Source organism: Polypterus senegalus, chromosome 8, assembly GCF_016835505.1.
Source record: "Polypterus senegalus isolate Bchr_013 chromosome 8, ASM1683550v1, whole genome shotgun sequence".
Taxonomy (NCBI): domain Eukaryota; kingdom Metazoa; phylum Chordata; class Cladistia; order Polypteriformes; family Polypteridae; genus Polypterus; species Polypterus senegalus.
Window position 1 is genome coordinate 40,650,599 of NC_053161.1, and position 16,379 is coordinate 40,666,977.

General features: G+C 36.6%; 1 protein-coding gene across 1 annotated transcript in view; it reads right to left on the reverse strand.

Moving 5' to 3' along the window:
* Nucleotides 1–16,379, reverse strand: part of smo (smoothened, frizzled class receptor) — a 73,174-nt gene that overhangs the window by 14,832 nt on the left and 41,963 nt on the right. The window contains exons 6-10 of the mRNA XM_039761004.1: nucleotides 16,168–16,291; nucleotides 14,331–14,423; nucleotides 10,559–10,667; nucleotides 7,600–7,785; nucleotides 2,296–2,444 (exon numbers count right to left, since the gene is read on the reverse strand). Coding sequence (XP_039616938.1) covers nucleotides 2,296–2,444; nucleotides 7,600–7,785; nucleotides 10,559–10,667; nucleotides 14,331–14,423; nucleotides 16,168–16,291 — 661 coding nt within the window. The remainder of the gene's footprint in view (nucleotides 1–2,295; nucleotides 2,445–7,599; nucleotides 7,786–10,558; nucleotides 10,668–14,330; nucleotides 14,424–16,167; nucleotides 16,292–16,379) is intronic.

The following is a 16,379-nucleotide window of genomic DNA, read 5'->3' on the forward strand; positions in this document are numbered from 1 at the left end:
GTAAGGAGACCTAGGTGGAGTTTGCATGTTCTCCCCTGTGGTGTTATGGGTCCACAGCTCTCTTAGCAGAGGCCAGTTTTATTAAATAAATAATCATCACGCTTGTGGCTTAACGAGGGGGCGTGGTGGCTGTAGCAGATCTCAGGGCAATCTGCAGTGTGTGCGTTTCTCGCCCAAGTGCACAGGTGAGGGACTGCCCACATCAGTGATTGTTCCTTGGGTTGCTAAGGTGCTGCAGCTGCTATGGCCCCCCTCAATATATAGAAGCGCGAGTCGGCTAGAAGGGAGAGAAAAACAAAAAGACAACAAGTAAAAGGAAGAAAAACGAATGGAAAGAGAAAGACGGAGGTTGCTGGAAGGAAGTGAGGAGAAAGCCGGTGAGAGAGAGAGAGCGGGCGCGCGAAGGCGAATGAATGAGAGAGAGCATGCTCGAGTGCAGCTGGACTGTGGGCCCTAGCGTGGTGTGTAGTTAACACCGAGGGCAGTTGAATGTAGTCGCTCCCGCTGAGCATTTGGAAAAGAGAGGGAGTGACTAGTGAGGATGGTGGCTCGCCGTGGAAGACAGCGGGAGTCGGGAGACTTGGGCGTGTAATCTCCAGCGTGGGAGTCCTGGCCGTTTGGAGAGAAGCTGAGTCATGGTCTGGGATGAGAGTACGAACGAAGCTAGGATCGGACGGCCTCCAGACCTATGTGAATGTATGAAGGTCAGCTGCACAGAGAGCGTCTCGCCTGTTGCAGAGCCCAAACGGGAGAAGCAGGTGAGACGCTAGTGTAAAAGAAGCACCGGGCTTGACATTGATTTTTAGAAGACTGCTTCCTGCATTGTGTTTTAACCTCCTCGTCATTTTAAAGGACTGTTTGTTTTTGTAATTATTTTAAACCTCCACGTTTCTTTGATGGATTACTTATTGAACTTTGGATACTGCACTTTATTTATGTTTGTGATTGTTAATAAAAGCACTTTGCACTTTTTACATCATCCCGTTGCTATGTTGTTGCCTCACTGTCTAGCTCATCTCGGTTATAACTATCGACCGTGTTGGGTTCAAGGGCTCCCGGACAGCAGATGGGAGCATGGAGCAGAACCCGCATCGTCACATCCCCGTGTCTGCATGGTTTTCCTCCAGGTGCTCTGGTTTCCTCCCACAGTCCAAAGCCATGCAGGTTAGGTGCATTGGCGATCCTAAATTGGCCCTAGTGTGTGCTTGGTGTGTGTGTGTCCTGTGGTGGGCTGGCACCCTGCCTGGGTTTGTTCCTGCCTCGTGCCCTGTGTTGGCTGGGACTGGGATATAGCGGGTTGGATAATGGATGGATGGATGGATGGTACTGTGTAAAAATTGAAGCCCAGCTATCAATCAATACAAAGTAGACATGTCTGCTTGGCTGGTGCAGAGTTAAGGATTGCTTCCACATAATCAAGAGGTTGTGTTTCTTGGATATTTGGGCTTCACACATCCTACACCACATCAAAATTATGTTATTACTATAACATATGAAAACATTTTCAGTTTTACCTGTGTGTTCAGGATTTCCTGCCTCACATTTCCTCAGTCATTTTATATTTACACAGATCGTTGTAGACATTGAACACACATGAAATGTATGTATTTCAAATCACAATATTTCATTACCTATATAATTCAAACGCATCGCCAGATAAACACGTCAACACAGACATCATTTGTGAGGATTTCAGCAGGGTGATGCCTTCATCTGACTGAACTGGGGGAGGGAGTTTTATTATGCTTTTTGTGCAGCATTTAAAACTGAATGGTGTGAAGATTGCTAATGGTTACTGGAAATTTAAGCAATTAACTATAGAACATATCTGCTTTAGCAAACTTTAAAGTATGCTGGAACAGGCATGGTGGGCAGTAGTTTCTTTAAGAACAAACAAGGAATATACCACCATTTTAACTGCATTAATAAACAAATGAATAGGTAAGTTCTGTTGCTAAAGTATTATTATTGTGAAATGTGAGGAGTAAGATATGTGCACATTGAAATCAAATTGTCTGATAAACTCTCCACATAAACTAAAAGCAAAGTTTTCTTCATTTTATACATTTTTAATAATAACTAAGTCTGTATTATGTATGCACCCTAGACCTTGTTCAGTATGAAAAAGCAGTTTTTAGAACTAATTTTGCATCCATTAATCTCTATAAAAATGGGAATGTAACAGAATAAATAATCAACAACTAATTAATGAGAAATAAGCAATATTGTTTTTTAAAACAAACCATGAAATTATTCAGTAATGTGAAAAATTTAAATGCGCTTGAAAACTCTTACCAACAGGGCAGTCATGGGAGACAGTTTGTACGCTGAATGAAAGCTCCTTCTCTGGGTTATTCAGTAACTCTTTACGCTTGGCAAAAGCCTTAGCAATCATTTTACTCTTCTTAATCCTTTTAGGCTCGTCATCACTACGACCAATAATTCTAGGACAAACCAAAAAAATAACCTTTAAATACAACAACAACAACATTTATTTATATAGCACATTTTCATACAAACAGTAGCTCAAAGTGCTTTACATAAAAAAGAATAGAAAAATAAAAGACACAATAAGAAAACAAAATAAATCAACATTAATTAACATCGAATAAGAGTAAGGTTCTTTGGCCAGGGGGGACAGAAAAAACAAAAAAACTCCATACGGCTGGAGAAAAAATAAAATCTGTAGGGATTCCAGACCATGAGACCGCCCAGTCCCCTCTGGGCATTCTACCTAACATAAATGAAACAGTCCTCTTTGGATTTAGGGTTCTTACGGAAAGGCTTGATGATGATGGTCATGTAGACTTCTGCCTTTTAATCCATCCATCATTGTTGGATTTAATTAATCTTTAGAGTGAATGCATACTGTAAAATTGTTAAAGAAAATGACTAAAATCAATAACTTAAGTACACATTTTGACTTTGCATTTGATAGATTTTCCTAATGTCTAAGTACTTTAAATACACTTTCATAATAAAAATAATGATTTAAAAAAATTTTAATTCCAATTTGTTAGTAATTTTAAATAAAACTGCATTATAATACAGTGGTTGCCTTTATTTGAAATTTGCATAATTGTACGTTGAGCTGAAATAAATCTGCACTGTAGATATATCATGCATATCACCAACAACTGTATTATGTTTGCTAAGGCATCAGTGGAAAGAATTCTTCAGTGTTGTTTCAAAACAATCTATTGCATTTATTGTGCAGGAGAGAGACCTGCCACACAAAGTCCCCACATGTGAATATGTGGATCTGAGCAAATTATGGCTCAGTTAGTTCAAAAATAGATTTACACATGTTTAGAGAGCCCAATGATGTGACATTTGTGCAAAAATGACATCAGACCTGTACACGACTTTCTAAGTACAAAGCTACTGATGGGACAGCTGTGTATATTACAAATGGTGAATTTGAAAGAGAGGCTTGTGCTAGAATAAAGAATGAAGAGCTAAATACGATCCAACCGGCTATCAAAACAAAAGATAGGCATACAAAACATTTGAAATTCATCTGCCCATCATATAGGTCCCCTGTTATGAATATATCTGTGTCCTGTGGAGTTCAGTTGTCCCTTCTGATTTGGCATGGCACACTAAGGTATAACTGTCATCGATCTCCTTGCATTCATGCATCTTCGCATACTATTTGTCTTTTGATTTAACACCTACTTCATTCAAAATGCTGGCCTGTCCATGAGTAAACACGTAGGAGCAGTTGCCTGCCCGCTGTTTCACCACGCACAGTGATGTGATGAAGTCTGTGTTTTAAGGTTGAAAGTGTATTACGGTCATTTTACCGGGGTGCTCCCTGATTGATGGCAGACAGTAAACGTTGTTTAAATGGTATTAAAAATGCCACTTTGTTAGTTGTTACTTCAGTCGTTTCGGCGTGTGCACTATATGTTCTGTTTCCAATAAAATCTTCAACGGGAGTTCATCAACAAAGAAACATGGAAAATAAGATTTGGTAAAAAAAAAATCTATTACTTGACACCCAAGAACTGTGTTCAAAGACATTTTAAAGACAAATTATTAAAATAAATGTACCAATCCACTTTCACACCATACATGGTGCCTTTCTCTTGAACATTTACTCAGGTAGTTTTTTTCGGGAGGGGCGGGGAAACAATTTCAACACGAAAGGCTTGTTTTTGGAACTCAAATTTAACCTCTGTCATAAGAGTGATTAAAACCGTGTGAAAGAAATAGTTTAAGTTCTATGAAAAAAAAATCCCTTGCCTGTCATGACCACACATTTAAATTGGGGGAGGGTCTCATATTTCATTTTTTCAAATTTGCCTGGGTCAGATGTAAGCAAAATGTTTATTTTTTTTATTTCAAAAGTGGAAAAAAAGTATTACTACTACCTCAGATTCTGTGCAGTTATAGCTTTTTTGTTCTTTTCTTTTTTAAGTTTTTGATGTCCCCGTGTCAGAGGTGACCAAATGTAAAACAGAAAACAATGAATAAATATTACTTGTTTTTAAATACATTTATTTGTGTTGATTTAAAATTTTTCATTACCTGCGGCTTACCAGCTGCTGAAAATGTATGGCACAGCTAAATTTCATGGTTTGAAAATCTGGCCCAAATGAAATTGTAATTGGATAGCCCTGCCCTACACAGTCTTGAAAAAGCACCAGAGGCTTCATATTCATTCTCTGATTGCAATAAGCACATCTACAGATGACTTTTCAAGCATTTTCTAACAGGTGTATACAGTTCATTGTCACAGTTGAAACTTTGCATGCATTCACAATTATGCAAATACAAGTGTGCAATGTGAGAAGAAGCTGCACATTGGCAGTACTAACAGTTATACCACTATTTTAAAGGAATATTCCACCCAAAAATTATATTTTACTTACCACATTTATTTTTTTAGTAGTTGCCGAGAAACAGTTTTAAACTCCTGTTTTCATTCAGAATTGTAAACAACAAGGAAAACATCCAAGGAAAAAAAATCTTTAAGACATAAAGATCCTCCTCTCCCTGTTCAGCATTCCTGTCAATAAGCCTTTTCCTTAAGTCTTTCGAACATTTATGTATGTGCTGATAATTCACAAATTATCTATTTAACAATATTTTAGCAAAAAAAACATTCGTTTTGCATGTTCTGAGCTAGCGACTGGGTAAAAGACATGTAGATTATAGGATACAAATAACATGAGATTTATTTATTTTTTTTCCAGTCTGCTGTTGTACAGAACAGGTGAACTTTGACTTCTTTTATGTGTTAAAACTATTTTCTCTCCATTCTGCATGAAAACATCCAATTAAAGTTTTTTCTTGGCCACCACTACAAAGTACATGGGGTAAGTAGCATACAAAATATCACTTTTGGGTGGAGTACTCCTTTAAACATGCTGTTACTATTAGTTTTTGTATATTTTAGATTATTTTACAGAAAAAGACACATTATTTTAAGAAAAAGCTGATGAATTAGGATTTCTGTTTTTGCTGTGGTATCAAATAGGTATCATGTTATAGTAAAACTTTCACTGGTATTGGTAATGAATACAAAAATTCTAGTACAGCAACATACATTTAGGCTAATGTTTTATTCAAATCAACTTAGAAAATCCTCTCTGTGCCTCATCATTATGTAAACTAGATGAATAAATCTAGTGTTCTTCAACAGAATAGTGAACATAAAAATCCTCAATATAAATAACTTTATAATTAAAAAACTAGAATTAAATAAATATGCAAGAATATTGTAACCAAGGACAGTAAGCATTTTACCTAGTATTTCCTGAGTGGTTAAGCAGTGCAACAAACAGCTCTTAACAGTAAAGCATCTCTGCTAAATCAAATTTTTCTAATATCTTTGTCCTGCAGTTACCATGTCCATCTGTAACAAAAGGCACTAGAAACCCTGCCTCAGTTAAGAGTTATGATTGAAAACAAAGATGTAGTACACAAAAACTTTATTGACTTCCAACATCTCATGATAAATTTGTCCTTTAACATATGCTTATGGTTTTGGCTTGCTCTGATTTTATTGCATTCTCAAGGACACCATATCTTGGCAAGCTGTCCTCTTTCAGCATGCAATATATTGTGTTGAAAATCAGCTACCAAAAATCCCTAACATTGACACTGGGTTTTAGGATCATATTTTTGAATTCTACTGCGCTTTAGAGGCCTATGGGAGCTATAAAGAAATAGTACTGAGTTTTGCAAAGCTGCTGTTCCTGTTCTCTAGAAATTGAGGTTTTCCCAGGTTTACTCTTTTCTCTCAAGTGCAAAATAAAGTACAAGATTGTAAACATACATCTTGCCTTCATCTGAAGGCAGAACCCAGCTACAATATATAAACACAATGTGTTTGTATATTTACATCCTTCTTTTAGGTAGCTAACTATCGTTAGAAGAATGGCTCTTTGTTGCCACACTAGTTGGAATTAATATGCAACTTTGGCAAGCTTATTGTTTTTATAAGATCGACTGCAGCTAACTCTGAAGCTGCTTAATTGCATGATAGAATGCCAACTCATACTGTTGGTGACTCATCCCGAGACTGATGCAACATCAGTGCCATTTCCAACGACCACTTCAAACTCCTTTCAATGGCACTCAGACTTCGCTGGGTGGTCTTTGTTTCTGGTGTGGTCACGTTGCTGGTGACAAAAACACATCAGCAGGAGTCTTTACTGCTTCACTGTCTGGCTGCGCAGCATGAATGTTGAGTGCTGAGTCAACAGATGGCAAAGCAGGGATGTTGAGTGCTACACTGACAGGCAATGCAGCAGGAGTGTTAAACATTGCACTTCTGTCACCATCATGTGTGTACAGGTGATACTCCTTGTGTGGTGTTACAGGTGTACCAGTGTTTCAGCTGTCACCTTCACTGAGCCAATACTGCAAATCTCAACTTTGAGATTCTCCCTCCACAGCTCTATAACACCTCTACAATCTACTTTGACCCTTCCCCATGCAGTCTCATTGCCAGCCCTGCCCAACACTGCTTATTTGGTGTTAGTGGCAATTAGATCCTCGGTTCCACGAGTACGGGGCTTCACTGAAATTTGTTTACTTAGGCCAGTGGAGATGGAGAAGTGGCTGTGTAGCTGCAGAGGTAGCAATCTCACTGCAGTCTTCCTTCATGTAATAATGCTGCAAATTGCATTGCAGATCTCAAATCTCAGCCTTAAAATTTTCCAGCAACTAATTATAAGAGCCCTGCAAGTCCATTTTGGGTCTTTTTGGTATTCTGTGCTTTTCTAAGTCGGACTATAGGTTTTCTCCTTATCCCAATACTGACAATAATGTAACCCTGCACCAGTGTTTACCCAGTGGATTCTTACTCTTCACATTGCTCTTTAATGTAGCTCACTGTCCTTAGAATGACGGCTTGCTGCTACTGGACCAGTTGGAATTCATATGTGACTATGATAGGCTTTCTGCTTTTATAGGCTCTGAAGCTAATGATCTGCACGATGGAGTGCCAGCTCATACTATTTGTGACTCAGCACTAGTTTGATGCATCCCTGTTACAATATATATATTTTTTCCACTGTGAAGGTCAAATAATATATACAGATTTCCTCTTATTTTGACCTTATTTTAAAGGCAATTCTCCATTACCTGCACCAGGTTCGTTTCCATATTAGTATAGTAGCTTTAGTCCACACCCACGTGCTCATAGAGATGCCTGTACCAAACATAGCAAAAAGGTTTATCTTCTCCACCAGGAGGCTGGGCCTGTTCTTGATTGTGCAATCAGGAATTGGCTTCTTAAACTGAACAGCTATAGTGACATTTGCTTCACACCTAAAGAAGAAGAACATTGATATAAATTAATTTAGTAAAACACGAAAAAAGGCAGACTTCACACGGTCAAAAATAGAATGCATTACATTTGATTATTAAACATGTACTGCAGTAAATCATGATCTGACTCTTCATTGAAGTTGGAAGAACAAAAGTAATGCTCATTCTAGTTTATACTGCCCTCCAAAAATATGCATCAGCAGTGCTTACGTGTTTTATTAATATTTATCTATGAGTCAAAGTCATCTAACATTTAACTGTTAATTTAGAGCAAGGCTGGGTTTAAACTTCATGTGCTCCTACAGACACTTCTGCTATGCAAGTGGTGTACTGTTTATACTTGCATGTGTATTTTACGTAAATCTAGAAGATTCCACTAGGTGCTAGTGTGAGATATCATCACAGTGAGAAAATGTTCAGCTTCCCTGTGTTGTGAATCACCTGAAACATCCATTAAATTCTGAGCACACCTTGCCACAACATCTCTGAAAAGCATGGACGTTTAATGATTAAATTTATCAATCCAGAGATGTACCCATTCCAGCATGCATCGGGCACAAGGCAGAAACAATCCCTATATGGGACATCAGCTCATTGCAAAGTTAATACTAGCACACACATACACTAGCGTCATTTTAGCATCACCAAATCCTCTTGCATGTCTTTGTAAGGAAACTGGAGCACACTGTGGAAACCCACCAGGAAAACGTGCAAACTCCAGGCAGGGAACACAAGGGACATGACTCCCCGTGAGACAGCAGCGCTACCGCTCCGCCATCATGCCGTTCCCATATGTGTAATTATTAACAGTATTCATTATTTAAATGAAGTTAACAATTTATTTGTAAAATGTAACATACATACTTTAAAGCATTTAAACATGAAAGTGATATCAAGTATAAATCTAAGGATTCTAAATGTGCAGAGAGCTGGAATATCATATACTTAATGTGTTCTGTGCAGCAATGACTGCTTACCGCTGTTGTCAGTTCAGGAGAAAGCCCCAGAGGCTAAAAGCGGTTAACAACTGGGTCGGTTTTAAGATGACGTTTACGATGGTCTACTTTAACAACAAAATAAACTATGAGATTAAAGCCAAATCCACTATAATCACAAAATAGACCTTTTCACTCTGTCCCTAATTTTTTTTTTCTCTGTGGGTCAAATATGCTGCCATACATTATGATAAAAAAAAGATGGCACAGAAAATGGTAAGTGTGACCATTTAAAATCTATTGCGTCACTACGAAGGGGAATATACGACGCTTGAATATAAAAGCACAGCAAATGCATTTGATTGTCAGCATTTTGCTTCACCACATCGAACAATTCATCAAACATTGAAACACGCACATTGATCCTGTAGGATCTGCAAAGCAGCTTGCTGTCACATGTTGATAGTAAATAAAGACTCTGACGCCACCTTACAACTTGAACACATTACACCCCCCGATTTTTTGCTGGTACTGCAATTTGCGCACATGTCACGTTAATTTCTGAGGACATGCTCAGAGAATGCGTCAAATGAACGCTAGGAACTGAACACATGGCAGCCTTGATGCATGCACGTACACATTCTGAGTGTAAAAAACAGCACTAATGCAAATATGAAGATGAACCAGGAAAAATTAAGTAAAAAATGAAATGTAGTCAATTAGGGCTTTGTGATTTTAGAAAAATATCTTATTGCAATATTTTTGATAAATAGTGAAATTGTTTTCTGTTTCTACATGTATTGAATCAGATGGAAGGATGCAATGGCTACAATTATTTATTTAACTAGTGCTATTAAAGAACTATTATAGTTATTGTCACTACAGGAGCAGCAATAAATATTATCTTAAAGGAATAATTACTGAAACATGAGCCCACAACGTCTTATTGTGCATATGGCCAAGCTGGGTATCAAAAAGATTTTTTGAAAATAAATATGTTCTGCCTGGAAACCCGTAAGAATAATGATTTAAAATGAGGTCATTGATATCAAATTCTTTTGCCATATAATCTGCATAGTGAATTAATAATTGAGGAGAAGCTGCAAAATAAACATAAGTTAACTGAGTAAATGACCAAAATGTTACATTCTATTAATGCACTGACAGGTAGATAGTTGTGAAATTTTATTCCTATGGAATTCCTTATGTTTGAAATCAGTAAAAAAAATAGTTTTCATTATCATATGTTTTTTTCTCATTGAAATAAAGTTGTTTTTCAGTGAAGCTGTACATTAAAAACAAGAAATGAATTCAAAATTAAAAAAAAAGTTAATGCTTATTGATGTGTGTCATTATGTCAGAAAGTCAGTCTGCGCATGAAATTTCTTCTTGTCCCTTTAATATCTATCTGAGCAATTTCGCAATGTGAATAAACTGCATCGACTATGGGATTCCTTGTCAATATTCTGTAGTAAAAAGTTGTGGTATGTGTGTATATATGCCAACTGCATAAACGAAATACATTTCTGAAGACCCACAGTTGCAGGCAGGTAGTGCTTGAACAGGTAAATTGGTGTGGTAGAAGAGGACCAGCCTGAACAGAGTAGTGTCTGCTAGTGATTTAAAAAAAAAGTTGTTGGTGAACTATTGATTCATTATCAATTTATTATTAATTCTATACCATCTAAATTATAAACCTATTAATTTACAGAGCGATTTGAAAACTTCACTCTGAACAGGCAGGATGTTAACATCAAATGAGCCTCACAGAAACTCTGAATGACTAGGACTAATGCAGAATAATGATACTATAAAAAGAAACAAAATATGTTACTTACAAGACATAATCTCTAAAACTTCTTTCCCATTCTGCTTGGTTAAAAAAATCATAAAAATGGCAGCCAAAAGTGATAAAAACAAAGCCAAAGGCAAGAAACCCAAATATACCTAGATTGAAGGAAAAAGAATGAAGTTTATTAAAAATAAATAAAATAAAGGTCATTTGAAAAAAAAATACTGGTTGGAAAGAGTCTTGTCGCAAATAGCCAAAAAGACATACATTTTCTGTAATTGTTTCTTAACCTGGTGATAACATCTGTGTTTTATTTGTCTGAGATGCATTTTATAGAGAACAGATAGATAGATAGATTTATATTAATCCCAAGGGGAAATTCACATAATCCAGCAGCAGTATACTGATACAAAGAAACAATATTAAATTAAATAGTAATAAAAATGAAAAGAATTAAAATAAAATTAATGTTCGCATTTACTCCCCCGGGTGGAATTGAAGAGTCGCATAGTGTGGGGGAGGAACGATCTCCTCAGTCTGTCAGTGGAGCAGGACAGTGACAAAAGTCTGTCACTGAAGCTACTCCTCTGTCTGGAGATGACACTGTTAAGTGGATGCAGTGGATTCTTCATGATTGACAGGAGTTTGCTTAGTGCCCGTCGCTCTGCCACAGATGTTAAACTGTCCAACTTTAATCCTACAATGGAGCCTGCCTTCTTAACAAGTTTGTCCAGGCGTGAGGCGTCTTTCATCTTTATGCTGCCACCCCAGCACACCACCGCGTAGAAGAGGGCACTCGCCACAACCGTCTGGTAGAACATCTGCAGCATCTTACTGCAGATGTTGAAGGATGCCAACCTTCTCAGAAAATATAGTCGGCTCTATCCTTTCTTACACAGAGCATCAGTATTGGCAGTCCAGTCCAATTTGTCATCCAGCTGCACTCCCAGATATTTAAAGGTCTGCACCCTCTGCACACAGTCACCTCTGATGATCACAGGGTCCATGAGGGGCCTAGGCCTCCTAAAATCCACCACCAGCTCCTTGGTCTTGCTGGTGTTAAGGTGTAAGTGGTTTGAGTCGCACCATTTAACAAAGTCTTTGATTAACTTTCTGTACTCCTCCTCCTGCCCACTCCTGATGCAGCCCACAATAGCAGTGTCATCAGCGAACTTTTGCACGTGGCAGGACTCCGAGTCATATTGGAAGTCTGATGTATATAGATTGAACAGGACCGGAGAAAGTACAGTTCCCTGCGGTGCCCCTGTATTGCTGCACACAATGTCAGACCTGCAGTTCCCAAGACGCACATATTGAGGTCTGTCTGTAAGATAGTCCACAATCCATGCCACAAGGTGTGAATCTGCTCCCATCTCTGTCAGCTTATCCCTAAGGAGCAGAGGTTGGATGGTGTTGAAGGCGCTAGAGAAGTCCAAAAACATAATTCTTACAGCACCACTGCCTCTGTCCAGGTGGGAGAGGGATCGATGAAGCATATAGATGATGGCATCCTCCGCTCCCACCTTCTCCTGGTATGGTATGGTATATACCACTCTAAAGTTTGTTGTACCCAACATTAAGCTATATTAAAAATATATACATCTCAAAAGTCAAAATCAAAAGTTAAAGACAGACTATGAACTGGTTGTGTGTTTGTTAGTTTCTAGAAATGAGTATTCTCAGCTTTATATATATTGGAAGGACAGGGCCTTCATATATTTACACATTTTAAAGTACACAGATATGATTTTAACATTAATAAGGAAATTAATAATAATAATAATAAGAAGAATAATGAATTTTATTTCAAGGTGCCCTTCTCAACACCCAAGGACACAGTATAAACAATAAAATCATAAAATCAACAATAAGCAAACATGCATATAAACATTCACATATACATATATCTATGGAACTGAAAATAAACAAAGCAAATAAGAATGTAGCCTAAGGTCATATAGTGTAAGCTAATCTAAATAGGTGAGTTTAAGACAGGATTTGAAAATGGGTAGGAAATCTATGTCCCAAATGTTTTGTGGTAGTGAGTTCTAGAGCAAAGGAGCAGTACAACTAAATCCCCTGGAACCCATGATGATCAAGCATGCAGGGGGGTGAAGAGAAGACCAGATGTGGAGGACCCCAGATGTGGAGAACCTAAGAGTAGAGTTGGGGGTATAAACATGCATGAGGTTAGAGAGGCATAATGGAGCAGGGTTATGGAGTGCATTGAAGGTAATTAAAAAATTTTTAAAAATCAATGTGAAATTTTACAAGAAGCCAAATAAGTTGTTTAAGAGATGGGGTAATGTGTTGTATGGATGAGGTCTGAGTTATAATACAGGCAGCTGAGTTCTGACCAAGCTGGAGTTTATGGAAAAGCTTATGCAGGATACCAAAGAGAAGAAAATTATAATAATGCAGGGACTGACCAATGCGTGAGTGAGAATAGCAGTGCTATTTAGTGTGAGGGAAGGTTGCAAGTGTGCAATGCAATGGAGATGAAATAAAAAGACGACCGTATATCATTACTGATATGGGATTCAAAAGACACTATCAAAGTATTATCAAAAATAACCCCCAAACTCTTAACCTCAGGGGAAGACTGAGATATCATCAATGTTAAGTAGGAAATTATTAGATTTTGATAAAGTAGACTTTGAGCCAATAAGGAGAACCTCTGTCTTATGCCTATTAAGTTGGAGGAAACTGAAAGAAAACCAAGACTTTATTTCAAGTAGACTATCATTGATGCAGGAAGGACAGAGTTGGGCTTTGTAGATACACAAAGCTGAGTATTGTCTGCATTTTAATAAAATTCAGAATCAAATCACAATACATAATAAATAAAAATATCAAAAATATTGAATCATGGCCATGATAACATTATATTCTGGTGTCCCTAGAAATTCCCTTCCCACTAAATGTTTAGTTGTACTGTATACAATACTTCTCTTTATTTAGAAATCATTTCTCTCTCTCTCTAACTTTGTGTAATTTCCCTATACTTGAAATAGGTTTACCAGCAAATTGCAATCAAGTATTATTTTAAAAACTCTGAAAAAATAATTTAGTGGGTGTTTATTTGAAAACTGAAAGCAAATTTAAAATACTAGTTTACTCTGTGTCTAATGTCTTCAAACTACCTTACCGTTAAGGTTATTTTGTTTATATAAGGTTATACTGTTTATACTGTATAAGCACTTTATATCTTTTGCATTTTCAGGCTTTAATTTTTCTTACTCCAGTTTCTTGTTGTTTTATTTGAAAGAGGAGTAACATATGCATTTTTTCACCAAAATGTAATATTTAATTGGCTGTTATTGTCTCTTTCATCCAAAAGCGGAGGGTTAAATCTAATAGTTTATTTTGAGAACAGTTTTACCTCATTAAATATGCATGAATGCAAACCAATGCTCAAAATGCTCTCTTATGATGTAAGATATGGTCCAAGGAGGAGTCCAGTGGGGTTGTCTGCTCAGCACTCTTTCTGATGGCCCCAGGTATCCTTGTCAAGATGCTGGTCCACTTTTACAAACAATCCTGTGTGAGCCTCAAAATAGCCTCCTGATGCAACCAGCTACAGCAGGGTGAGGAATTTATAATTTTGCACCTGTCCTTTGATTATACCCACATGCCTTAAATAATAATTCAGTGGACTCTTTAGATTGCGCGTCCCTGGGAAGGTTAAGTTCATAAATTATTGTATAATAATGTGTATTATCTGCTTTGCACATACTGAAACCAATGTGTTTTTCATTTGTTAATAAAATGTACATCAAGAATCATATTAGCACTATAAGGATTACTAGCAGCCTTACCTAGTCGGACCATTGTTTCTGTAATTTTGCTAGCAGCCTTTTCACTTAAAAGACCAGGATGGTTACTTTTAATGGAGAAGAGTGTCATAACACCTTAAAAGATGCAAAAAAAATAATAATAATTAGACATGGTTGAATTCCATTGAACAATCTGTAGGTATTCATATCTTTTATGAATAAAATATTATAGTAATATGTAATCAAAATATTGTAGTAATAAGGAATCAAAAGAGGCAAAGCAGAGGATAGCCATTTAGTTTTGAACAGTGTCACTAACCTCATCTACATGTACACCCCTGAAAATGTCCCAGTTAACAATCTTAAGAATTTAATGGGATCTGAATATTCATGGATGCCTGGAAAACCTGGCAAATAGCACAAATGAATAATACACTATAACAGAGTCCTGTTCATAAACTATAGTTCAGCCTTTAAAATCAACATGGTCCTAGACTTGAAACTTAGTGTTAACCTCTGCAAGTGGATTTTGGACTTCCTAACTGACTAAGAATGCAATGCATGGACTGGCAACATCACTTCCTTCAAACAATCCTCAACACAGGCACTACAAAAAGGATAGTGTTCTTATTGCACTGTTCTTTGTCGACCTATTTTAGTGTGGCCAAATCAGCTTAATTTCTATCATTACACTTTCTGATGACAGTACTACAGCAGAAAAGAAAAATGTTTGCCTTCTAACACAATGGTACAATGATAACAATTTCAGCCTTAACGTCAGTAAAATCAAAGATCAGGGTCTCGTAATAAGCACAAACAAATCAGAGTATGATAAGAATCTGCATTTTTTGCCAGATCACACCACAAAGGTGTATTGTGTTTTCATAAGTATATGGCTCCAGAAAGCGTTTTTAAAGTCTCTGTTTCCTGGGGCAGAAAATGTCGGTGTAGTGTGGACAAAAGGCGAAAACAGATGCTATTTTCTGGCATTTTAAAGAAAAACATTTTAAAATATCTGAAATGGAGGAGAAACACATTTTAAGTTGAGTCAATTAATTTGATATATCTAAAAATATACTTTAGAGAACTCAAAAATGAGTAAATGTGGAGGTATTAATGACACAAGCGATTTGAACAAACTTTATAGTACACGAGATGTTAAGACATGGCAAAAACTTGGATTTTAAATAAAAAGAGACAATTCAGTGTATCTTTTCCCTTAATTTGAAATTCAAATTTAATATAAATGACCGATTATAACTTTGGCCTCCCAATCTGCATAAATGCTCATGTATTGGTAAATGCAATCTTCACACTTTAGTTCTGATTAGACATGTTAACAACTGACTTTTAAATAATTAATTTTTAATTAACCCTACACTTGCACATCTTTCAACCAACTGTACCCTTTAACTGTAATTTTATTATAATATAGTATATAAGATTAATGAAATTTTAAGCACGCTTAATATTAGAAAGCTAAGATTGTAATGACATTGAAAAGAAACATTTTTCCATTTTTTATTTTGAATGTGTAATAGATTTTTCCTATATTTTCTATGATTTGTTTTCCACAGTTTTCACTTAGGTTTTTATTAATATTATTGCACTGTGGATTTTTTTTTACTATGTGTTTGACTTATGCTGTATCCTACCTAGCTGCTCAACTTTCCAAAACAAATACTATAAATATACTGCAAAACCAAATGTACATTGAAGAAAGAAAGAAAGAAATAAAGAAAGAAAGGCAAGCAATTATTTACTTTTAAACTTGGACCTGTCCCTTATGGTTCTATTTGTTATTAATTGAAATGATCTGTTTTAATATTTCACACCAATGTCAAGGAACAAAACAAACCAAAACAAAACAAAACCTTACCTCGTATGAGAAAGTAGCCCCCAACCATCAACACAAGACCAATTGGTGCCAAAACAAAGCCTGCTCTATAGCGGTAGTTCTTATATCCAACAAAGCAGATTCCACTAACAGAATCTCCATCAACCTAAAATTCAGTCAAATAAAAAAAAATAAATAAATAAAAATTTGCTAACAAGTAATTAAGCCAACATGAGATAAAGTACCTACTGTGG